We start from the raw sequence: 27,269 nt of genomic DNA, 5'->3' as shown, positions 1-27,269 counted from the left end.
TAGTAAAAACAAGTAATTCCTGAAACGGCACAGGTATTAACAGTAATTACTAATTTTGAAATGAACTCCTACACCTATTTACTAACTGTCAAAACAATGTTGTAATATGGTAAGCTGATCAAAAGTTATGGTAATTCTAGCTATAGAAGATCAGTGAGAACTCTTCAAAAGTGAGCAGCCTAAAATGTACCTTTTTTGTTATAAGAGCATTAGCTACGAGATATAACATAAATTAAATATGATTTTTTTTTTGTTAAATCATTAATGGAAATTATATAGTGACATTATAGTTCACTTTTAGCAGTCAATCTGGTTCTATTTTACTAAAATAGGCAGAGAAATTTGGTTGATGATTTTTGCACTTGCAAGTGAATAATTGGACCTCATTGAATACGTATTCATGTGACCTTCAATTCAACCCCTAGCTGGAGATGTTACAGATGTATTCAGATTTAAAATGGTAAGGGTTTCGCAGAACCCAGTATCTCGCCTACTTTACTGTTAGTCACAGGCTCAACAAAAATGGGGGAAAAATATCAAATCTTTTGGCTAGTGCTGTAAGAAGCTTCTGTCCAAATTTGGTTAAAATCTTGGATGGTTTATAAAATCTAATAAATGTTTAAAAAAAATTAACCGCAGAGTGTATGTAATATTAACTGGGGAAAAAAACAAGTCCATTTATAAGGAATATACGAAAAGGGATTTTGTTTTACAAATTTTACTTCTGGATATTATCTTATGATAATAAACAAAGCTTCTGTCCAAGTTTGGTAGAAATCCAGGATATTCTGAGAAAGTTATCAAAATTTTAAAGACTTTAACCACAATGTGAATGTAATGTTAACTGGCATATAAGTCCATTTATAAGTAAAATATAGGAAAACTTGATTTTATTTTCAAAAAATTTACTTCTTTAAAATAATCATATAATTATAGTCAAGCTTCTGTTCACGTTTTACTATTTCGCAAAAGGAATTTGACTTATGTCATTGGCAAGTTTATATGCAACAACAACAACAAACAAAAGTATTTTATTTGCCAATCACGGCGCCCAAAATGAGCAGAGCAATTACAATGTTATTTTCAAACATAATGTAAAGCAAATTAAAAATAGGTTTAAAGGACATAATATGATTGATTTTGATTAAATTGATTATAAATATAAAATATTGAAGCAAATGAATTAAGCAGAGTATGTCTGATTGAGATTGCAATATAAAGAAGTTATGAGATTTTAAGAATTATTCAACCAAATTTGGCATTTTTAAATGTTTATCATAAAAAATAGCTGACAAAGTTGCCTATAAACTTCTCACAAAAGTATATCTCCATTTTGGATTGATTTCGTTGTCTTGCATGCTGCAAATAATATTTAGGGAGTTTCAATACTTTTAAAACAACCATTTTGAGTTTCGATTTACAAACCACTATAGGTGTGCCTTATATTTATTAATCCTTAATTAAGTCAGCCCTAACATACCTACCCTTTTACTTTACACTCTTATTTTGTATCATGGATTATATCTTTAATTTTGAAACAAAAATATCAAGTTAGTAAATACCTGTAAAAATGACAAAGAAGGTCAGTGAATACCAGTAATCACTGAAACAACTAGTAAATACATGTAATTACTAAATTGGCTAGTAATTACAGATATTTACTGAAATGTTTAGTTATTACGTGTAATTCCTAATTTCACCTATTTACTCTAACATATATACTCACGAAGTAAAGCATTTATCCGGAGTTAATATAATTTAAAGGAAAAAATATATGAAACATTTATATCAAATATTGCTGTCATGACAAATGAAAGTTTAGAGTTTATGTTTATGAACTGATTTTATGAGCGTCACTGATGAGTCTTATGTAGATGAAACGCAAGTCTGGCGTACTAAATTATAATCCTGGTACCTTTGATAACTTTTTATAGATACTTGATAATTTTTATATATTTTTCAATTACAAGCCAATCTCAGTATTTCATTTTTTTTAAAAGAATATCATTATATAATTATGTCTCAAGTATTTTCAATGTTTAAAAATACTGGGTCATATCCGGGTTTTTTCATCGAATTAATCAAAGTTATTCAAGATGGAGTTGTGTTATCAGGAACACGTGTATTCTTAGTCTTTGTTTTTTTGGTAGATGTGTCATGCTTTCCTCCTGTTTTCTTCACCATCAAATAAGCAATTACAGCAAGCAAGGCCCCAAGACCTGCTACTCCTATAATTGCGGTTGTAATAATTCCAGCAGTTGCCGCTGATGACACCGGGCTTTTGTCTGTAAAAATATTAAAACATAATATATTACCTTAACCTGCCTGAAATTTCTACACTGTAAAAATATCTAATGTCTCCAATTGTAGTTTGCAAACTAGATTCATTATAGAACCTGAGCGGGATACTACAAGAGGGGTATGATCATAAATTTGTATTGTGAAAGATGTCAAATAAACTCATCATAGATACCAGGATTAAAATTTTATAATGACGCCAAACGCGCGTTTTGTCTCAAAAAGACTCATCAGTGACGCTCGAATCGAAAAATGTTTACAGGGCCAAATACAGTAACAACTTTAAGAGCATTGAGGACCAAGATTCCTAAAAGTTTTGCCAAATATACCACTATATTGAGTTCTTCTAAGATGTTTGCGAATGTATTTTAGAATCAATAAAAATGGACATCAGCATCACCGACTAATGACTATTCAAAATCATTTCAAGAAATCATATCAGGTAGCAAGTCCGGAAACACGGACGATTGTTTTTGTTCTTCGACAGATGTTATGTTTTAATGGATACAGCTTTTACACACATACTCCGTTGCTGTAAACAATGTTTTGTTGATCATTACATATATGAACTAGTGTCTTCTTTTAATGTGACAACTCTATACCCATAAAGCTTTTATTGAAAAATCCATGGCTGATATGCATAAAACCACTTCAGTTGAGATGTCGAATCGTAGTTCTAATTTGTCTTAGGACACAATATCTAAATCCGTCCGTTCAGAACAACTCTTAACTTATGCAGCTTTATTCATTTCTGCCCGTCCATTGCCATACAGTGAAATTTATGTAAGTAAAGTTCCTGCAATCGATCAGGCTGTATTAAATGGAAAGTAAACAGAAATGTTGACCTCTTTAAGTTCTACACAGACCGTTGGTTAAAGATGGACATACTTTCAACATTTAGTCTAAGAATACAACTTCAATATTCAAAGTAAGATAACTCCAAATTTCAAAGCTTTGATATTGCTAGGCCTAATCTATCCGAATAGAAATTCCTCAGTCAACTAATCTTTTATCTCAGATTAAAAAAAACAAATACAAAATTTTGGACATCTAACATTATGTGAAATATTCTGTCATATAGGTTTTTACAATAACAGTTTTTGTGTTCTTAAAAATCTTTCTTCTGGTTAAATAATACAACGAAAACATAATACAGAATTGCAGTTCAGTTATTATATCTATAAATCATATTTGGGATAAATATAAATTCAGTAATTTTGGATCAACACTAATCAGTAAAACACATATGTTGTGCAAAGCTCTCACGTTAATTTATTTATCTGCATTGTATTTTCGTTAAAAGATACTTGTCTCTTTATCTATATTTTTCTGCGTCAAATAATTGTATATCCTTAACTTTCTTTTCATTCTACAGCTTGTGTAATTTAAATGAATAAATTGATCCTATCCCAAATATGCAAAACAGAACCAAATATAAAACCCGTCAGGAAAACTTGACAATATCAAAATTTAAATAAAATTTTACTTTCTACTTCCTGTTCAGTTGAAGTTGTAGTTGTAGTTGACTGGTGTTTATAGTCATTTGTTGTTTCAAACGCGATAGAAGAAGATATGGACGAAGTTTCAGTAGTCACACCATCGATGGTCGTTGGAGAGTCTATGATTGTACTTTGTGACCACGTCGATGAATCTGTATTGTCCGTAGTTTGAGAAATTGACAGCAAAGATGTGCTTCCTGTCGGTGTTGAAGACAATTGTGTATCTGAGCTCTGTGATTCTATATTAGTTGTAGACAATAACGATAAAGTTGAATCTTTTGTTGAAGTTGATTGATCTCTAGTATCGATCATAGATGGAAGCTCTGTAGTTGAAAATAGTAAAGATGTATTTTCCAATTTGGTTGATGATTCGGCAGAGGCAATGATTAGTGATGAGGTTGTTATAGACAGAGATGAAGTGCTCGCTGTTTCCTTCGATGATATATCAGTGTCTGTTGTTTGTGTTTCAGTATTTTCTGTTGTTGATAGCATCGATGAATTTAATGTTTGTGTCGATGATGAAGACGAATCAGATGACGTTTCATGGCCAGTAATTGTTGTAAACAAGAACGATGTACTTGCTGGTTGCGTTGATGTGTTTTGTTCTTCGATATTTGCTGTTGTATTTGGTTCTTTTATTAACATCATATACGAGAGTACAAAACCCCCTCTATTTCCTTGATTGTCACTTTTAAATATGATTGAAACAGAGTTATTGTATTTATATAATGTTTCATCGTGCCATGCGATCTGTGCACAAAGTTGGCCAGAATCTGAAATAAGTCAAATTTGCTTATGAAAAATCAATAAAAATTTGACATATCAAGAACAAAAGGCATAAACTTCAAGGGGTACAATCAAAATCACGTGATGGATATACACACACCGGAAGTTAAGTCGAACTCGCCGCTTGGTAGGTTAGTAGTTGCATTTTCTTGTTTATATCAATTAAATTTTGATTAATAAGTTGGCACACCGAATGTCGGATAGTATGTAGTTTTAAAATACACAATTGTTTTTGCTAGAAAGCGTGCAGTTATTGCAAATACTTCGACACAGTTCCAAATTTTCGACGGATAACTGTGTCGAAGTGTTAGCATTGACTGCACGCTTTCAAGCAAGGATAATTGTGTATTTCAAAACTAGATAGTATCCGACATTCGGTGCACTACCTCATTTATTAAATTTTATTGATATAAAGAAGTAACTACGACTGCTTACCTTTCAAGTGGTCTGCTCGACTGTTACTTCCGGTGTGTGTATATCCACCACGTGATTTTGATTGTACCCCTTGAACTTACTCTTTTTAATGTTATTTTTTTCATAAAGGACTTTAGATGTTGTACTATGCCGAAGTAATCTACTTGTAATATTTTGACATCATCGCGAAAAAAAGTATATCCGTTTTTAAATGTTAGAAATTGTGATATTTTGCTCCAAGAAATGTTATCATTGTGGGAAATTAACAAATCTTTGCAGGTGTGATTTTTATAGTAATGCCTTTAGTTTCTATACTTTGATTGGATCACATGCGATCTCTTTCCCAAATATGGTTGTTGTTTGTACCTGTTCAAAGTCATATTGAAAAGTGATTACTGGTTATCAAGTTCACAATAATAAACAGACCAAAAATATCAATATGTGGTACTATGATGCTATAGAATATCAAAATCGATTCGTGGGAAGAGTATATAAATGAGAAATTGTATTTCTTTAATATTAAAAAATACAAATTCTGAACGAAAATCCCTAAGCAAATGGCAAAATAAAAAGATTAAACACATCAAACGAATGGTTAACAACGGACCTTTCCCTGACTTGGTACAGCCATTTTTTTCATTTTTAGAAAATGGTGGAATAAACCTGGTTTGAATACGTGTATTAAATGAATACTTTAAGAGGGAATAAATGGCAAGAATAATAAAAATAAATATGAAAAAGGCTAGGTTAAAGTTTCAATTATAAACCTTCAATTCTTACTTTCATTGACATTTATCTATAAAATTAGAAACATAAAACCAACACGCGCCGATGTCAATTCATTTGAAAGCCTGAAATATATGTCAGTGTTGTCATGCATGACTTAAATATATATTATATATAAAGTATTTACCACCGATTATGAGATAATCATAACAAGAGTCAGAAGGCTTTATTTCAATATCCATATATACCACGGATATTACAATGACTGAACCGTCCGTAGAAGATATATTCCATGAGCAATCGGTATCCCTGAAAAAGAAAGACTCAAAAATTATACTTTTGAAATACTCTATAATTCATCTCTATAAATCGAGTATAACAAATAACACAGATACCATTATTTTTATTCATTCGTGTACTTGGAACACATTCTTGTTTAATATCAATCACAAAAATACTAAACTTCGAGGAATTCAAAACGGAAAGTCGCTAATCAATCGGCATAATCAAAAGATAAAACACATCAAACGAATGGATAATAAATGTTATATTCCTGACATGGTACCGGCATTTTCTTATGTAGACAGTAGTGGATTGAATTTTGTTGTATAGCAAGCTAAACCTCTTACTTCTATGACAGTGACATCTACTTCCATTCACATACGGTAATGGGAATTCTTAATTTTTATTGCAGTTGTTCTGTACGGCGAATTGTCTGAATCATATTCCTTCAATAAATCAAATTGGAGATGCAGAAATATGCTCTTTGAAAATGATACAAAGTTCAAATTATTTAACAAATATAGGTTACATTTGAAATGATTGTTAATACATTGTTTATATTATCAGATGAAAGTGTGAATTGTTAATGATATATAGCTAGGTTAATTCATTTTCAGAAATACAATTGTAATCAATATGAACGTTTTTTTAAAGCTGTGTCTTAATGTTTAACAATACTCGCATGAATTTGGCAGAACCAAAAAGGTATATGTTGTGCCATAAGCGCGAAACTAAAGGGAAAATAATAGTATAAATATGATTCCTGCAATTGTATGATAAACAAATCTTACTTTTGGTAGTTAATTGGAAAATTTGGACTAGTAATGAATTTTGGAGAAGATTCGGCTTCCATAAAACTGGTTTTAGAACAATCTCCTCCTGCTGAAATAATATAATACAATTTAATAAATATATATTCTCTCAATGATCTCTTTTAAAATATACCATTCTAGTGGAATTAAACTACGCTCTTCTGGCCACAAATTTGAATATATTGTAATACTTGCTTATAAATGGATGAATCATAGAAGGTCTATTCAATCCTTTTGACTGTGTTCTTTTAAGAGACACAAGTTAAAGGTATACTTAAAAGATGTCGATAGTACAGTAACAACAATGAAAAGTTAGAAGAACCAATGATTTTTTGCCTTAAGTTTTGTGTGCAATTGTTTGTTTTTCTTTTTTAGCCATCTTAAACATTCTACAATTTTAAAATATGTCAGCTGGTATATATCAAAAACACTAAATAATTGCAATACAACCAACCATGTCATGTATTTTACTCTCTACAAATAAAATACTTTGGACTCAAAATTCATAAAAACATAACAAAAATCATTCGAAAGTAATGATTTGGTGGTGTGTGTGTGTGTGGGGAGGGGGGGGGACGTCAACATTGTTTTGGGTTATCATTCATCATTTGAAAAATGTATCTATTCAAAATGCCAAACTCATTCCCATTCTACAAATTTAATTGGCAAAAATAAATTAAGTTGAGGCAATGGAAATTTACTGTCATTGTCTTGATTTGGAACAAACACTATACTTCATACACAATTAATACCTTGAAAATATTTCATGGCTAATATTCTTTCACAAGTGACTGTCGGCCATTTTCAATAAATAATAATAGTATATCTATGCATAATGGAACCGTTACACATTTATAATTAGAAAGGACTATTCATATATAGTCATAATTTTCAAAATCTTCATTAAAATTTCGAGGACTCACACCCAAAATTGTTCACATGATAAAAATATGAGTCTATAAAGTAAAGTTAAAGATACCTCGTGGTGATAGGCATAACAAAACATATGTCATGCAATACATCTCAAACAAATAACCATATACAAAAGACTAGTCATACAACTACATATCATGAAATATATACAAACAGATAAAATTGAAAATGGAAATTGGTAATGTGTCAAAGAGACAACAACCCGACCAAATAAAAAACAACAGCAGAAGGTCACCAACAGGTCTTCGATGTAGCGAGAAATTCCCGCACCCGGAGGCGTCCTTCAGCTAGCCCCTAAACAAATATATACTAGTTAAGTGATAATATGAACGCAATACTTATTTCCAAATTGTACACAAGAGACTTAAATTAAAATAATACAAGACTAAATGTTTTAATAATACAAGAGACTGTTTTATATTTAAACACTGTTCATGCTAATAAATGATATATGAATGCGTAAGTCTGAACAAGTGATAAATCTATGACCAATTTATCCATTGGTTCACTAGTGAAGGTGATACACGGTCGAAATCATAATTTCCTAATCACGCTAAATGTCAGCACGACAATGTTAAATTTGCAAATTTGTGTTCTTCCCTCGTTGGATTCGAACTAATGCTACTAAGATATTGAGATTACACAGCCTGTACTGTGTCCAGTGCTCGAGATCACTCAGCCATCTAGACTGAACTAAACAATTCAGAGTTCGGTGGCCTAGAGTTACCTTGCCTCGTCAGCAGAATCTCGAACTGTATCACATTAGGTGAAATAGAAAACATGAAGATGGAATTGATTGCAGATTAGCTAAATTATGTACCTTGAAGAATCGTAAGTTACAGTCACAGACATTATTGTAATAAGTATGTCTTAACAAGTGACAAGCAGAATAAATAAATAGTACAGACTCATACATTTGATCACCAGTGAATGTGATACACGGCTTAAAACTTATTATGTTCATAATCATACTGAATATAACAACTACTGTAAAGTACTTTCATTCGTGGGGTACCAATTTTCGGGGTTTTCGGTGATGACTTTATCCACGAATTTGAGTGTCCAACGAAATAAAAAAAAATATTGTCAAAATGAAGACATGGAAAGATCCCCATCGGTAGGTTTGACTTCTGATATGATCTAGAGAATATATTGAATAACGCCAAATCTGAGAATACTATAATAGCAGTCACAGAACTACAACCGCATGCAGAATTATACCCATTTAATCTTTAATAACCTAAACTGTACAACATTTGATCATTCAATTCTCATAAAAAATATTTTTGATCGATGAAAGTCAGATTTCCAGTATTGATATACTAGTATGATAAAGTGTTCATTTGATATCTCATAGTTTATTATTTCATGCTGGGCTTGATTTTGACTGGGAACAGTATATGTTCCTGATTTTGAAAAGAATTATTTGACAATTCAAGATATGTTTATAGCATTGTTTTTATTACTGTTTTCTTAAGGTGACATGTTTATGGCCTAATTAACACCTTTGATCACTTTATCATGGATTAACTAGTGTTATAACTACGATTCACACACCGGTCAATGTTTACTTTGCAGTTTCCTTCAATCCAGACTATTGGTTACCTTCATTTCTAAAGGCTTTCATTGTTTTATTTTTTTTTATTATCAGAAAACCAAAATCCACAAATTTAAAAACCCACGAACTTGTAAATATTGCTCAAACCACGAAAATTAATACCCACGAATTAAAGTTCTTTCACAGTAAGATAGAGGTATAAATCTTACTGATAAACTTTTGTCTATTTCGGTTACTTAAAAAGACGACCCGTGTTGCATGCTCTTTATGAAACAATACCGTCGTCTCCGATTTCGACTGCAATATAGGGTGAATCATTGTTGCATTACTTCCTTAGTATTTTTTTGTAATGATATATACCTCTATACATTTGTTTTATACTTTTTGCATCTGACTTTATTTTAGAACAAATAATAAGAAGTCCATTTATAGGAAGAACATATTACAATTATATAGGAATAATCTTACACATATCAGAAGATTCAATGATATCTATTGTAAAGCCTTTTCCATCATTTGTCAGGTCATCATCAGAGGTAAATTGTACGTATAACCCTTCAACGATAGCTATCCCAGGAATATTTTTATTTGGTGAATCGTTATTGGTAGTATCAATCAGGACATTTCCCGTGTCATCTAAACCTGAATAAAATACTGAAACATATACTGTCTGTCTATACCTTATTTCCTTTGAAAATGCGTTACTTGTAGACTTCGAAAAATTAAAAGTAAATACGAAAAAAAGCATGTTTTGAAATAATGTTGAAATAGTGAACTCTTAGCTAAATATTTGCCGAAAATAACATGATGATTGCGTATCGATTATTTTCTTATTAAGGAAGACAATTCGAAAGGTTCAAGAGTTGTCTCTCATGACCACTGGAATAAAGATAATCACATGTCTATAGTAAGCGTGTGTGAAGTATGTTTGCGTTACTTCCCAAAAATTGTCTAGTAATAATATATGTCGTTATGATAATGACACAACCATGGCAACAAATTATTCAGACATAGTCTCTGCTCATAATTATATTTTTGATTAGTTCGTATATGATGATCGTATCTACAAATACGTGAATTTGATTGCTCCCTTGGTTTACACTTTGATAGACCACATTGCCTGAACTTCTTCCCGTGGTTGCAAGAAAATTGAACCAACTAATTCGGATGAGACTTAACCAGATATTTATGTAGCATGTGAGTTACAAGTAATCGGTAAGCTTTATTTACGAAAAATCATTTTTAACTCTCACCCCAACTAAAATCAATCTTTTGGACTAAAACGATATATTTTTTTATCCTGCGCGTATTTATACATGATAGTGAACATCAAGGCACATGTTCTACGTGTTAACATAAAGATAACATAGATTATGTTCTGCAAAGAACAGGCAAAGTTGAAAGAAAATATTTCCTTATCCTTATTTTAACTTTTTAGTTTTCTTTCAAATATTTAATAAAAGCCATAGAAAGTTGTTTGGACATTTGTTTTTTTTCAACATAACCATATTGTTGAAATTTTACATTATAAAAATATAATAATTCCGGAATTATAAGTATGATATATCTTGTCTTTTAAAAATTGGTAATTAATAAGAGAACAAGGCAATTATATTCAATCTGAATATTTGAAACGTTCCATTTGAAAAGGAGAAAAGATCTCAGAAATTAAGAGACCAAGCCAAAAAGACGAATTTCAGACATTTCATTTCAAGGTTTTATGAATAATTATCTTTTTTTTAACTTCCATAAAAAACGGGGACAAGGTTGAGCTTTTGATGTGAATCACCGAGTTATTTGAATAAATAGATTTATAACAATTAATTGTGTAATGCATTACTTCTAAATTTGATTTGAATTAAATATGGTGTTCATATTTACCATACATACAGTTTTATTTACCTGAAGTTTATAAAGAAAAATCACATGCATTTATATGTTTGTTTATTCAACAGTATCGTTAGTACCGAAAAATGTCCAAAAATAGTCAACCACTTTGTAAAACGACAATTTTGCATACTAACGGACTATATAAACGCAACTTTTGATTAGTTTCTTCGTTTTGGGTAAATTGATGACGTAACGCTTAAAGTTTAAATCATGTGGTGTGCTCTTAAACCCTTATTTTCTCTAAATTATTGTTCGTCAAATGCAAAGACAACTGTTAAACATCTCTAGGGACTTTTTTTGTCAAGTGTTTTGCCTACTGATTTTGTCCATTTCCACCAATTTCAGTCTGTTTTTGTAGTAATGTAGTGTACACTGAATTGTAAAGCTCGAAATTCTTCTGTAAAGAACGTGCACTAAATTATGTCTGTACATTTCTAATAATTTAATTTCGATTTTACATTTCTCAGTCTTACCAAAAAAGAAAATCTATGTGTTTTACTGATTAAAACTTGGCACTTGATTTAAGGAAACGTTAAGCGAAGAAATAATTTGCCAAACATCATGTGTATGCGCTTCTAATCTCGCGCGACGTCAAAACTCTGCGATGTTTGATTGTCTGAGTTAATTCGGATACTAGAATTTATTTTTCTATTTAATAAGGAGAACGGGTAGCTTGAGAAGCAATTGTTTGAATACTAATCATGATTTGATAAAAAAAAAAATTGTCCGTCAGTCTGTTATAATCTTAAACAAAAAACAAATTCATTCTCCACCATGTAAGATTATAGATATCACCCTCAAATATCTTTAATTATATTGAATTACCTTTGAAGATCTTCAAAATATCGTTAGTGGGTACCGCTAATATATGACGGATCCTATAAAGAAGATTGCTTGTATTTGAAGAAGATATAACTCTCCAGGAGCAGTTAAGGTTTCTGAAATAGTGTAAGAAAAATCAAACAAACATAAAACATTATACAGCTCTTTCATTTCAATTAACAATTATTAGTTTTACACTCCATTAGTTTGTTCTACTTGTGTGTTTCATTTTTTTAACCTTAGAAAAATCTGGTTCAACAACATATACTTCGCTAACAAGATTCTGACCATGATCCGTTCTACTGTTGAATACTTATTCAAGATACTCGAGTTAATAATGATCATAATGGATTATATTATAGCGGGTATGTTAAAATTTGGAGGCAGAACAACGAATCCTCAGGAATTTAAATACAGCGAATTGTCAATCTTTATTTCAATCAGATTTATACGACTATTTCATGTAACCCCTTTATTTCTTGATTTTAAATGTATTTGCATTGCATATCATTCACAGTTAACACACTTCCAACAATATTTTTGTTTCCATTTATTTATCATTGGACAAACATCTGTATCCCGCGTCCTTGAAAATAACTCAGTTTTTATTTTTAGCGCTCTTGGTGACTATAATGAATATCAAAAGCGCATCTGTGGTCTTTAACTTAAACTCGAGCGATCAGTATTATACTATCGTTCAAGTTTCAAGTATTCAAGATACAAAACACAAAAACTAAGGGAATGGCATTGACCGCCAAGAAACATAACCAGGTAAAACGTATATTGCTTTCATAATCATCATGCATCTAATCCACATTTAGGCAAAATATCGCAATCGTGAATGGAACACAATCGATAGAATAGCATATTAGACGATTATTATAGTATATAAAGATCTGAAACATCAACTACATGGGAGTTGAAACATAGGCCTTTGTATAAACGAAACCTTCCTTAAGTCGTAACTACATTACCCTTCCCTTTCGTGAATGTGACCTACCGAATTAGACTATTCACCGGATTTGTTATCACATAAGCAACACGACGGGTCCACATATGGAGCAGGATCTGCTTAACCTTCTGGATCACCTGAGATCACCCCTAGTTTTCGATGGGGTTCGTGTTGTTTATTTTTTATTTTTTTATGTTGTGTCATGTGTACTGTTGTTTGTCTGTTTGTCCTTTTCATTTTAGCCATGGCGTTGTCAGTTTGTTTTAGATTTATGAGTTTGACTGTCCCTTTATTATCTTTCGTCCCTCTTTTGTAGTGTAGATTCTTGTGTGTTTCAGCATTTACTAGTATTAGCCTGTTTTTGAGATGTTCTTAGCAATACATGAAACATAAGAATAAACGGAAATACATTTTAGAAAGAAATATAATTGGATATCCTTTATACGTACTGTGAATAGTTTCCTGATTGGAAATTTGGAGACTCGATATATATTGTTGTAAACATCTGTAGCTCTATGACTAATGATGAACCTGAACACTGGCTGTACACTAAAATAAATTTTTAATAAAAATAATCAATGAATCCATAAAGTGTCAAAGATCGTATACAAGTTTAAAATGTTCTCAGACAGTTAATGAAGTTTCTACACTAAATCCGTTGGCTGTGTTTTGTATGATTTTCAAGCCTGAGAAAAATAGTTTGTTTACTAGTTGTGATCGGCTTTGAACTAACTGTCAGCAACTGCAAGTACTGTTAGATCGGTCTTTTGTGATATTATAGATACACTTGCCTCACGTGCTTTGATCTTAGTTGGTTAGCTGTCTCATTCATACCAATGAGATTTTTCGGCTGATATATTTTTTGAGTTTTCATATTGATATCTTTAATGAGTTTTCAAACATATTTCTTTGGTTGTTTTTTCATGCTGGTATCTTTAAAAAAAATTCATACTGATATACTTGGTGAGTTTTTCATACAGATATCTTTAACCAGTTCTTCAGACTGATAGCTTTGATGATTTTTTTCTACTGATATCATCGATGAGTTTTTCTTAGTGGTATCTTTAATGAATTGTGTGTACTGATATCGTTGATGAGTTTTTCAGTAGTAAAAAATAATTTAAGTCTAAATGTACTTTTTTATCTGAGTTATCGCCCTTTATGTATCAAAAACTAAAATATTCTGGGTTTTTTTTGGGTTTTTTTTTGGGGGGGGGAGGTGTTAATTCAACCGTAAATATTATAAAACATATTATTCTATATCAACATGAAAAGTCATACATATGAATTACAAACTACTTTCGAAATTTGCGCATTTCAGATCTAGACCAATTGTTACTTGCTATATCAAATTCAAGATGGAGGAAGATACCCCGCTACATTGAGCTATACACTCACTAAGTCGTGTCCTGATGCAAAGAACGTACTAGAAAGTAGACCATATTTTAAACAAAACCGTTCCTACAAATAGCTGTAACCTTGTTAAAAAGAAAAACATAGTTTCAAATAACTATAATAAAGCTCTTGATTACTTGAATTATAAAATGAATAACTGAAATGATGCTAAGAGGATATACTTGTCGTGTTCCTCAGATAAGAAAAACATGTTTTAATGCTATCCAACTCCCTTGAATGAGTGCGCTCTTATATGTAATTCGAGGTAATTGAATGTTTCAGTACAATTCAGGATAAGGTATAGCTTTACGACTGTCATTTTACTTTGAACTTACAAGACAAAGTAGGTATCAATACTTGAAATTGCATAAATCAACATAGAAATCAATGTGAAAAGCGATTATTAAGCAGTCTGTACATAGACTAAACAGATCTTGATTGAATGCTAGCCAATTTTCTGAACAGGAATAAATTTACCGCAGTGGATAACTCTGAAAATTGAAAAAGAGAAAATTCCTTAACAATTTATCTGTTCAGATCAAAGTGACCGTCTCAGGTCCAAATTTGTTTATTTGTGTTTTATACTGATATCTTTGATGAGTTCTTTTTTATATACATACCTTTAGGGAAACATATTGATAGCAGTATTAACCAATAAAACTTGTTCATGTCTAAATTCCACTGTTACAAATCATAATGTCATGATGCCCTATGTAAATACAAATATAAAAAGAAATATTAAGCGATCGATAAAAAATTGACACCTGCGTACATCTCAGTAACAAGGATATGCAAATTACTTTTGCTTATTCCTTTAAAGTGTAATTACTATATTTCAGAGATGTATACACATTAAGATGTCTAACAGGATTCCATACTTTTGACAGAGCGAGACATTCCAAAACGACGATTTACTTCTGAAAAAAATATAAAATCTTTGAATGCACTAGATCACTGTAACAAGAATTTTTGTAACATAAAAATGTAATTATATGATAATTTAACGCCTCCGCGGCTCATACAGAATGTGAATCGGCCAACGTTTTTACACTGTAATAAAATTACCAAAAAAAAGTATTTAAACTCATATTAAACGTTAAACAGATCTGTTGTAATTATTATGTTGAGGGAATTATTGAACCAATGCATGCATACATAATATATTATACTAAGTCCTGTGTTCCTCCCACACCCCACACCCCAACATTTATTACGAATTCTTACAGTACAATCGACAAAACAATTTCATCCTGTAGTTTTGGATAGCAAACTAATGTTTAGGTTTTTCTGCCATTGTACAATATACGTGAATCGACAGAGCTGTATGTATTTGGAAATTCTATGTGTACGTTTATTTTTAGTAAAACTTAGCTATTCTACAAAATCAAAAATATACAAAAAAAACAGTTTTTTCAATTAAATTTGAGGTATCGTATGACCTTGATTATGATATGAATGTTTCAATTTACGTATTGCAGAAGTGTATTTGTATTCAATTAAATTTTTCTGTATAACACATATCACAATTAAATTACTGTGTTATAAGAAACAATTTCGTGTCAGATTATTATATAATTAAGTTATAATGTATACGATGTAACACACTTGTACATGTATATACAATTTCATGTTTTAATTTGTAATTCGATGCACAAACAGTCTATAATTTTAATTGGTTACAGGTGTGGTGTGAGAACACAATACCAAACATTCGTTTTTTTAAAGAAACATCACCATTCCTTTCATTCTTTTCAAAAATTGTTTAATCATTTAAGTAACTACTTTAAATTCAAGAGCATATTACATTACTTTGTGTTTTCAGCTTTCTAGACAGTGAACAAATTACATATGTTGATATTGTTTGTGGTTGAAATTCATATATGTACATTCTTATTTTTTTATGAAAAAAAATCCAAACAAATCATATAGTTACATGCTCTTTAATGACGGTTGCAATCAACTAAAAAAACAAATAAGTTTATAACGTTCTCTTTCTCTCACTATTATGGGTAAATAAAAATATAATATACATTGTTACTGTTATTTATTCTTATTTCTCTAGACATTTGGAACACAAACATAAGGATTAACAAGAAAATGTGTTTTTACATGATAGCCAAGTGGAATGATTGATCGGTGACTTCCAAATTAAAAGACAAATGAAATTCCTTTTTATCAAAATTTGCGACTGTACTCCTGATTTGGATACTTTTTCTATTTACCTTAATTAATATAGCCATTAGTTCAATAATAGAAAGCAAGGTGAAATGTGCTATCCTTCTTTGGTGTTATTAAGCTTAGCGTGGTCAGTACTCAAATAACTAAGAAAATGAAGCTTTTCCGAAAATGCTTTCTTTCAGGTTCCAAAAATACATCAATGTATATCTAGAAATGATCGAAGCTATTCAAAATAACAGCAATAAATAAATGGAACTCCTTTTAAGGGTAGGTAACACAATGATTTTTGTTTATTTGTATTATTCTCTGTCTATGTTAATTCAATTCAAAATTTTATTTAAGTCTCGTCTCTCAATTAAATATAATAAAGCATAACATTCAGTGTAAAAATTAAGATATCAAAAGAGAACCATTCTGTACAGCACTAAAAGACACGTTAACATTAAAAACATTATTGGGAATTTGTCAATTATAAAAAGAACTCCTTTGTCAAAATGGTATTGGAATTGTACAATTAAAGTACGTTTTAAAACTATTCTTAAATTAATTATATGTTCGAAGTTTGTTACCACCTTGACAAGATCTCTCTGGCTGTAAATTGCGTTGACACCTTTCAACAAATATAATAGTAGTGACAACAAAAGTACTATCAACATATTATGTTATTATACATTAATGTTCTGCATTACTCTGAGAAAATAGTTTTCCTCGCATAAAAATTTCAATTTTGTATTCACCTATGTTTTTGACGTATAATATCTGCCCATATGAAAACTTATTTTGGGCATCAAATTTTAATAAAGATGCAAAATCTGTTATTGTATGTGTTTGATATACTTGATTGTAGTTAAAAGGTAAAAACACCAAAAAAAAACTGAACTCCGAGGAAAATTCAAAAAGGAACGTCCGAAATCAAATGGCAAAATCAAAAGTTCAAACACATCGAACGAATGGATAACTGTAATATTCATGACTTGGTACGGGCATTTTATTATGTAGAAAATGGTGGATTGAACCTGGTTTTATAGCTAGCTAAACCTCTCACTTGTATGATAGTCGCATCAAGTTCCATTACATTGTCAACGATGTGTGAACAAAACAAACAGACACAATTACAGCTTTTAGATATTTAAGGAATGACTGTAATATTTTTTCCGTCTATGAAGAAATAACAAAAAAAATTTGGTGCACACTGTTGCTTTTACAATTGTTCAGCATGGTTGCTACATTTTAAATTAAAACTAATAAATTATATAAAAAATGGAAATACAAATCGCGTTTGATTTACTGGGGAATAGGATACTATAAACATGAAAAATGAAAACAAGTAAATGTTTATAGTTTTATCTCATCCAATTTTGACTTGATTTATATTTCATATACATTCTAATATTAACAGTCCTGTTGTAAATTTGTATAAAGATTCGAAGGACTTTGTGATATCAAAAGTTATTGAGAATTGTTTCAAATTTGCACATCAAGGAGTAAAAAGCGTTTATTAAAAAAATTCTTATGTCACAAATTTATCATAATATGCGCCTTTATCATTAGAAAAAAGTTGCATTCGTGCAGTTTATTATCCTTATTTGCTTGTAAAAACATCGCGCACAGCCGGGAAATTGAGTAAGAAAACAACAATATAGTTTTAGAAAAGTTTTCTGTTGTTCTAGAGCTACTTCTTTATTGTCGTCAAATTGAAGTTATCGGGTAACAAAAGAGTCTTTTGTGCAGGCCATTAGACATTAATACATAGGTCTCTAGTGTTTTACAAATTTGAAAGTTCGTTAATTCAGTGTCTTTGTAGAAAGAGTACGATTAATGTTGTTTGTCGTGTGGCCGCTTTGAGAATTGAGAAATGTGTTTCATGATAATTTGTGAGCTATTTGATATTACATTCATATGAAAGATATTTTGGTTATTAGTATTCCGACTGCATTTTACAGATACCAGGGTTGTAATGCAGTTTAACTCGAGTCTGATTCTATGTTTATACTTTGATAACACTTTTACTATACCCATTACAGAATTTTGTGTTGACGGTCTATACAGAAAGCTTTAATTTTTTTTCTTATCGTGGTATGTAAACATAGTTTGTACACAATTGTTCTTTATTCATTAAATAAAATGACGAGCTTCCTGGCAGAAAGCTTTAAGTCATTAGAAAATTATCCGAATAGTATCGCACATCTTTTCTCAATTGGATGGTATATATGGGGTTTAAAGAATACCAGGGCATATAGTATTTTGCAAAATGTGCAGAATAAAGTGGGGAAAAAATAAGAATAGAAACGAAATAGGCATAAAATATAAGGACTAAACTATAATATCAAAAATCAATAAAGAATGAAGAAAAATGGTCTAAAAATTATAGTATAAAGAAATAGAGGAACCTCATCTAAACCCTCATGTGCTTACATCAACAATACAAACTTACACAAACTGTTTGAACATATCAATAAGAGTTGGAAATTAATATATAATAGGAATCATTTATATTCAGTATTCTTATGAAAGAGAAACCCATTAACTTTTGTCGAACTTGGCTATTTTCATTATTTAATTCGCAGGTAAAGTACAAAACAGAGAAGATTTATTTGAAGTTAATGCAATTCTATTTAACATTTTTAAAAGGAACTTTTGTTGAACACATAAATCAATAAAATAAAAATATCGTAAATTCATGTAGAAGGAGCAATCGTGACGCACGCAGAAAAGTGCAAGCTTTTATATGTGAATGATTTAAGTCTTATTTTTCTTAGTTATCTTTCCCCTTTTCCCCCTTTTTCGGAGTAAATAGAAGTACAATTAAATGTCATGTTATTTTTATCAAATAAAATATTAGCAAAGAAACTCAAACAAGCCATATTAAGACTTTTGTCAAGTTTGTTCTTAAACTGCCTATTTATTTCAATTCTCCCTCGTAATTATTATTATTAACAAAATATTTTCTACTTTTCTTTGTCCTGGTCCGTCAACATCCTTGGCAAAACTGGGTGTATTTGATAGTATCTATTACCTTTATTTAAACACACTAGCAGTAATTATTTATACAAAACAAGACAAAAATAATGATTGGTATAACTTACTTTAATAAAGGCAAAAAGTAATACTAGTACTTTAATAAAACATTTAAGAGGAGTTCTGAGAATCAATCGTAAAAATGTATATAAAATCTACAAAATATTTTCTTTTTATTAAAATTGTGCCTGTATAAAAGTACATGTTTTATGTTGTAAATAAAATCATAAAATCGTCACAAGAAATAAACATAAAATAATAATTATATCATGATACTAGATATAATCAAGTACAACAACGCAAATCTTCGTTCAATTAATCATGTTTTGCGTGTTCAGTAAACAGTTTCCCTGTGTTCTATAAATATATTAAACTGTGCAAGATATTCCCAATAATTCATCAAATATTACAAAACACTGTTCATATCAACATCTTCAATTTTTACTTGCATGTATGTTTAGGTTACAAGGAAGTAATTATTTACATAGGCGACAATGGTAGCCTTATTTGGTCCTGCCTTTTCACTGTCAAAGATCCATTAAAAAAAATCAAATTCTGAATTATCAACACCTTTGTAATTGCAATGGTCAAACACATACGCCGCTTTTTTTTTTTATAGAATAATGGCATTTTTAAAGGGTACGCAACGGTTCCGGAACTTTCGAAATAGTATGAATGAAGAACACCCCTTGCTCAATTTGCATTGGCACAGAAAATGTTGCTTGTCTTAGAGAGTTTTCTCTAAATTTCTCGCTATTTATACACCAATGACCAACACCCATTTCTCACTATTTCAATTTTAATTTCTAATTACCAAGGCAGCAGAAAATAAATTTATTTCTACCTATTATCTTGGATGTAAAATCTAGGTGGCGCCAGTCATCTTTATTTACTTCCTTTTAATCTATAGTATGCAGGTGAAGTCTCTTTTTTAAGTTCACAGCATAGACAGACATTTCTTATTTCCAACATTATTTTTTCGGTTGTTTGGTACATCTAAAAATCAGTTGAAAAGCATGACCATATGTCATATTTCTTATTCTTATAACAATCCAATACTAAGATATCAAATGTCTGTAAAATATACAGTACAGTGTTTTTGTTTTTGATTTAAAAATGTTCTAAGTGATTTTATTACATAGGAATCAATTTACGGATGAACAAAATAAAATGTATACTGCCACAATTTGCAATGACATTTTATGACATTTTTATATTATAAAAGCCGTAATTCAAAGAGAAATCATTTGCAAGTTGTTGCGTATTTAAGTTATATATTATTGATTATGTCAAAGTCAACGCTATTCGCTACTGGGAGTTAACCAGTATGTCTACAAAAGATGTCAGTTAGTAATTTTGAAATTCGAATTACAGTTACACATTGCTATAGGTGAGGATGACAGACCTTCAAAGCGAAAAGGAATTGACTCCTTGTAGCATAAAAGGAAATAAGAAAATCCAGCAATAAGTTTTTAAAGTATAAGGTATCCAACATTTCTCGGTTGTAAACGGGATATAAAGAGAAGTTCGTAAATTCTCGTTCATATATGTAGCATTACTATAGATCTCATCATCGTGAAAACGAATAATAACATTGAAAATGCCTTCATCGGAAGATCAACGCATTAATTTGCCAATTGTCTGTCATCCTCAGCTATAGCAATGTGTAACTGTAATTCGAATTTCAAAATTACTAACTGACATCTTTTGTAGACATACTGGTTAACTCCCAGTAGCGAATAGTGTTGACTTTGACATAATCAATAATATATAACTTAAATACGCAACAACTTGCAAATGATTTCTCTTTGAATTACGTTTCTTGTTGCATAAAATATATGGAAAATGGCAAAGTCAAAGAAACCTAGTCTGATTAATTATTTAACAGTCTTGATCAAATAAAAAGTGGCAGTAAAGGTAGTAGCGGGACGTACTACGGGGCGCCGAATGGGACTCTTGTGGTTTTGTACTCAAAACCATATTATATGGGTAAAAAGTAAAAACGCAAAAATACTGAACTCCGAGGAAAATTCAAAAAGGAAAATCAAAAATCAAAAGGCAAAATCAAAAGTCCAAACACATCAAACGAATGGATAACAACTGTCATATTCCTGACTTGGTACAGGCATTTTCTAATGTAGAAAACGGTGGATTGAACCTGGTTTTATAGCTAGCTTAACCTCTCACTTGTATGACAGTCGCATCAAATTCTGTTACATTTAAACTTCAACTGTCAAATATGGTATTGCCTTGTTACAGGCCAGCTACAGACCCACTCAAAAATGTTTTGCAAAAGCTTAGGTTATATTTTAAAATCAACCTATAGAACGACCATTGTTAGAATGAGTAGTACTGTCGGATAGGATGATACCGCAGATTTCAGTTTTATATACCACTGAAGCCTTGTAGGCAAAGCAATGGAGAAATAACGGGAAATAATAGTTCTTCAATTTTTTCTTTTCAAACAATTGTACGAATTTAAGAATTATTTATGTATATAAACTCATCATAGATACCAGAATGCAATTTGTATTATGCCAGACGCGCGTTTCTTCTACAAAAAAGCTCATCATTGAGTGACGCTTCAATATTATTAGGCACTAAAATAGCCTTATAAACATAAGTCACCCAGTTCAATAAATGAAATAAATAGTTTACTCCTATCGCGTTCTAATCTTAACAGACAATTATGTATAGTTACAGGTTGTTAATATCTTTTATTTTTTCATTCGTGGGTGTTTCTTTGTGTCTTATACAAAAACATGAACGAATACAAATTTTGATGAGAGTAATTTAACGCAACATTGTAAAACTTAATTGTATAATGGAAAGTAGAATTTCAAGATATCAAGTTAGAATTTATGGTAATGGACCTAACTAACACGTTGGTATCAAGTACTCTTAAAATTTTCTGATGACACTTTAATATGTCCTGAGATAAAACTACTGGAGTATAAAAATGAAATAAGAATATATTTTATAGAAATAAATTAATTAAATTCACCGTAGACTTGTAAAAAACATGAAAAATTGCAAACAAACATGGTAAAAAGTTCTGTTGCATGAGAATACATTTTTTTGTCATGACCTATTTGCACCTTATTGACAAAACTAATTATTTGACGCCTTACGTGAGACGTACGTTTCACAAGATGTCAATTTCAGATGAAACTTAAATTGACAACTACTTAATATGATGCATTTTAATAAACCACATCAAAACCCAGGATTACCATTCATTTTATAATTGATATGTTAAAATTTATGACAAGGCTAAATTATTATATAACGCATCACATTTCTTTCTATTATAAAAGTGGGGTGTCCTATCAGAAAATTTAGATATGATAAATTCACTTAATCAAATTTAACTTTTTCCGGGTTACCAATCGATGCTAAATAAAGGCTGTTTAAAGCTAAAAATTCAAAGAGGTAGGACCAATCAGCCGGCCTGTATTTGTTTCATTTTCAATTTTTTGGAAAATTGCTAAGACATGTTACTGGTTTTCACTAAAATAAATTAATTTATTTTCTAAGGATACTATATAGCTTCACTTCTCCCACGATTTGAGTTTTGAATTTTTGATTTTGGTAAAGGATGTGTTCTGTATGTATATGTGTTTTTGATAAAGTTAAATTCATCTATAGTGATTTATTTCAGTGGGAACATGTTTGAGAGAAGACGCCAAAATTTGGATAGAACCTTTAAAAAGTACAAATTTGAAATTATAGTTGGTGAATAAAAGAATAAATCGAAGGACTTTTAGAAATTGGCCATGTTTAAAAATATTTTCACGAGAAATTGGTCCCACCTCTTTGTGAAGGCAGCACATCATATCATCTAAAACAACTAACGAATAGGATGAACATTTTTAAAACGGATTTCCGATTCTATAAAACTAATGCGGGGAAAGCAAATAATGTCAAAAACGTGTTAGGAAGGCGGGGTCTGATTAAAATATGCAAATTTAAATCTCAATTTCATCATTGAGATAATAGTATGCAGAAATATTTAGATTTCCAGAGGTATTTTGAAATGAGTCAATATACCAGCTTATCATCGATATGTTCATACATATAAATTAACTGTTAACAAAACTTATAATTTTGAAAAACTAAGGCTTTTCTTGTTCAGATAAAGATTGCATTAGCTGCATTTGGTAAAACCTTTAGAAATTTTTGGTCCTCAATTCTTTTCAACTTCGTACTTTATTTGACCTTTTATACATTTTTTGATACGAGCTCGCTGATGAGTCTTTTGTAGACAAAACGCGCGTCTGGCGTAAATACAAAATTTTAATCCTGGTATCTATGATGAGTTTATTAATAAAAGTATACATAAATGTTATTTTGGCTTACATAAGAGAAATAATAATTTAAAAAATCGAGATTGTCAACTCTATATTTGTGTTCCTCGCATCAAATAGACAAGCGAGTGACAAATTCGAGAAAAAAAGTTTCATCCATAAAAGTTTCGTTTTCCTCTATCGTTTATCTAGTAATGTATACTATGTGTATTTTTTTTTAATATTTATGTTTTACCTTAAGAAAAAACAAGATTTTGTTTGGAAATATTTTGTAAGAATTTGTCTGCATAACTTTTCCTGACTTTGGGTAATTTTCTTAAAATTACAGGTAAACTATTTTAGGTAAAAAAAAAAGTGCAGATGTCTTGTCAATTTTGTACATGTTTATCATAGATTAAAGCGCAAATGGCCTCTTGTGTGTCTTTATTTTTATTTTGTGATGTTACACTGTAGGTTCAGATAGGGGTGAAGGTTGGTACCTATTAAAACATTTAAACCCACTGCATGTGTTTGTCAGGAAGTTGATGATCAGTAGTTGTCGTTTGCTGATGTGGTTCATAAGTGTTTATCTTTTTTTATATTTATTTATTAGACCGTCGGGTTTCCCATTTGAATAGTTTTATACTAGTCATTTCTGGGGCCAATTATAGCTAGATGTTTTGTGTGATCCAATGCTCAGTTTTGAAGACCATACTTTGACCAATAATGGTTTACTTTTACAAATTGTGAATTGGATGGAGAGTTTTGGTTCATTTGCATTCATACTTCTTACATCTATATAGTTTCACTAGTAAAAAAGGCTCACAAGTCCGGCGTTTGTCTGGTCACGCCTAGTCAAGATAATGCGTTGCCCGATCTTTCACGATCAAATCTGATGAAAAATCAACAAAATTCAATGTTTCCAAACATCAAATAAATGGGTTAATTGAAGAAAAAAAAAACTTATTTAACTGCACTGTCCGAAATACCAAAAAAAGTCAGTTTTAAACATACTTATATATTGGAATGTGACCATTACAGATACAAAACTTTTTTTCTCTCCAGTGAATCCAATTAACTTGTGTAGCGCCCTTTGTTTTTTCTTATTTTTCATATAGCACTGTATATTTTCTTATCATATTGCGCAGTATTATTGAAAAAGTTAAACCATTATAACGAACATAATTTGTCAGTATTACGTTTTGAAAATACAGCAGATTTTTTCACAAATTTTGAAGTAAAATTACATTCATGATGCGATCGCAATGCTTGACCATCGATAAAGATTCTTTCGCGATCATTTGTTTCAATATACTAAATGACAGCCGTGCATATGAAATAACTAAACAGGGAACGTGTAACTGAACAACTAAATGTTCAATATTAAGTTTTTATCTTTAGCTTAATTGACAGAACACTGTAGGGGTAGAAGAGAGAGACTCTAAACTATATTGTCTTGTATCGCCTCTTCCTGTCAAAACTCAGCTAAAATCAGTTAAAAGTTATTGAAAAACTTAACATGTCCTATATTTACCGTAAATATCCGTAATCTATCAAACTTATTAAAAGGTGGCACTACAAAAACGGCAATTATTTCGCATTTTTTTAAAACAGGTTATTTTGTGTAATTTTTGTTTAAAGAAGCAAAAGGGACGAGGGGACCATATGAGCACGTATCTCCTATGTTTCCCCACAGTTAAAAACCGTACTATCTTCATAAACCCAAATGAGGTTATTATTCCAGATTTAACATAACAAATTATTATAGATGTCTTTTTTCTAATTTAATCGTTTTTCAAATCTTTAATATTCTTATATACTTACCTTAATTTATTGATGCACTTGTGCTAATCCAAAAATCGTGTTCTAGATATATATCTTAATGTTTCGTGAACTGCAAAGAAAGTTTTAAAATGTAAGTGGTTAAAGCGTATTTATCCATTAAACTTCGTTGATTTTTTGACAAGTCCTTTTAAGTCCTAATTGTCTAATTTTTCGCGTCAGCTATTGCGATTCTGGTATGTTGTGATAAATTTTCTTTCGTAATTTTTTTGTGCACGATTGCGTTGCATACAAGCTAGTTTATGCCCACTAAACAGTTGCATTGTGGGTTCTATTAATTTAATGGGGCATGCTTGAATTGTAGATGGATAGGTTTTTAAACGACTGATTCACAGCAATTTTAGAGTATATTTTAAGTAGTTAGAGGTGATTATTTTTCTTTCATTTATAAAGTATGACACCTGTGTATTTAAGGGTAGTGACACTTGAAGTATTGACAACATATAATTTATTCACATATTTTTATTTATTTTAATGAAAGAAATACTCTCAAGCTCCTTCATCACATAGTTACATGTTAAGTGTGTGTAGTTTCAAATTGTCTTGTTTTGCCTTCATAATTGTGACAATCAACTATTTGATCAAGTCCATGTTTGTTTTGAACACAAAAGGCTTTTGTAAAGCGAATAAGTATTTTAGTAAACAAAAGTTCTAACGTTACATTACTCTAACAATTGCCCCCTTTTTTAACCTCAGTCATGGCTTTTCATTTTTTTAAATTGTCATTGTATTTTAGTCCTTGTGTTCCTTCGTCAGTATTAATTTTCATAATACATCCTTGAACTCTTTCAAAACAAAAAAATATGTTCAAATAAAATTTTAAGATAATTGCTATAACCGGGTACTTGTCTTAACATTGTTATCCTGCAATCATCCAATTATTCAGTGTACACATATACATTTTGTTTTATTTGTACCAATAAAGTCCCCTGTTTCTTCCATTTTGAGCAAGCGGTTATGTGAATATTTCTTTTTGAGTAACAGTTCATTTTGGGGTTCTCTTCTAATCAGCTTTAAAACTATGTTGATTTTTTTTTTTAAATCAGAAACAATAATTTAGAATCAAACAACTAAAATTTCGTGCAAGCGTTGTTTGTATATTGCGTTATAGAAACATTATGTGTATATTGTCAGAATCATAAAATGTATTTGTAATCGCTAAAGAGAAAAGCTCTACCTGTTTCTAAACTGAGCTCACACAAATAATTCATGACAATGCACATACCTGTAACGTAACGGTACCCAAATTACAACCAGTACCCCAATTGCACCTATTTAGCAAATATAGCAGTGGAAATCTTACAAGATTTCCTAGAGACTTAACAAGTTGTATTTTTATGATCCGATAGTATGGATACTAGGCTAGTAAGGATACGGCTACAAAATAAACACAAAATGGAAATGTTTGTCTTGATCATAAAAAAAACGTAGTTGAAAAAACTGTCAACATAGGTCCAATTTGGGTACCGTCACGTTATATATGTTACAATGAATTTGTATAATCAGGGATTATGTAAAATCCCTTATAGTTCAGGGATTATGTAGAATCACTAAAATCATTAGTGATTATATATAATC

At 30.5% G+C, this 27,269-nt stretch overlaps 1 protein-coding gene across 2 annotated transcripts; it reads right to left on the bottom strand.

Annotated features, from left to right (window-relative positions):
• Positions 1-1,767: 1,767 nt before the first annotated feature.
• Positions 1,768-25,975, bottom strand: LOC134708422 (serine-rich adhesin for platelets-like). Of its 2 annotated transcripts, none has more exons than XM_063568928.1 (9): positions 25,674-25,975; positions 14,988-15,076; positions 13,422-13,521; positions 12,024-12,136; positions 9,777-9,962; positions 6,797-6,887; positions 5,911-6,032; positions 3,785-4,570; positions 1,768-2,285 (listed from the first exon to the last, which is right to left on the bottom strand). In XM_063568928.1, exons 2-9 carry the CDS (start codon positions 15,034-15,036, stop codon positions 2,092-2,094), a joined length of 1,641 nt encoding a protein of 546 aa, XP_063424998.1. In that variant the 5' UTR covers positions 15,037-15,076; positions 25,674-25,975; the 3' UTR covers positions 1,768-2,091. The 2 variants fall into 2 exon arrangements, with proteins under 2 accessions (XP_063424998.1, XP_063424999.1); XM_063568929.1 differs by having other exon boundaries at positions 9,777-9,950; positions 25,674-25,972.
• Between the last annotated feature and the right edge of the window lie 1,294 nt (positions 25,976-27,269).

Source organism: Mytilus trossulus, chromosome 2 (genome assembly GCF_036588685.1).
Source record: "Mytilus trossulus isolate FHL-02 chromosome 2, PNRI_Mtr1.1.1.hap1, whole genome shotgun sequence".
Lineage (NCBI taxonomy): Eukaryota > Metazoa > Mollusca > Bivalvia > Mytilida > Mytilidae > Mytilus > Mytilus trossulus.
This window is presented reverse-complemented; position numbering and strand designations above follow the sequence as displayed.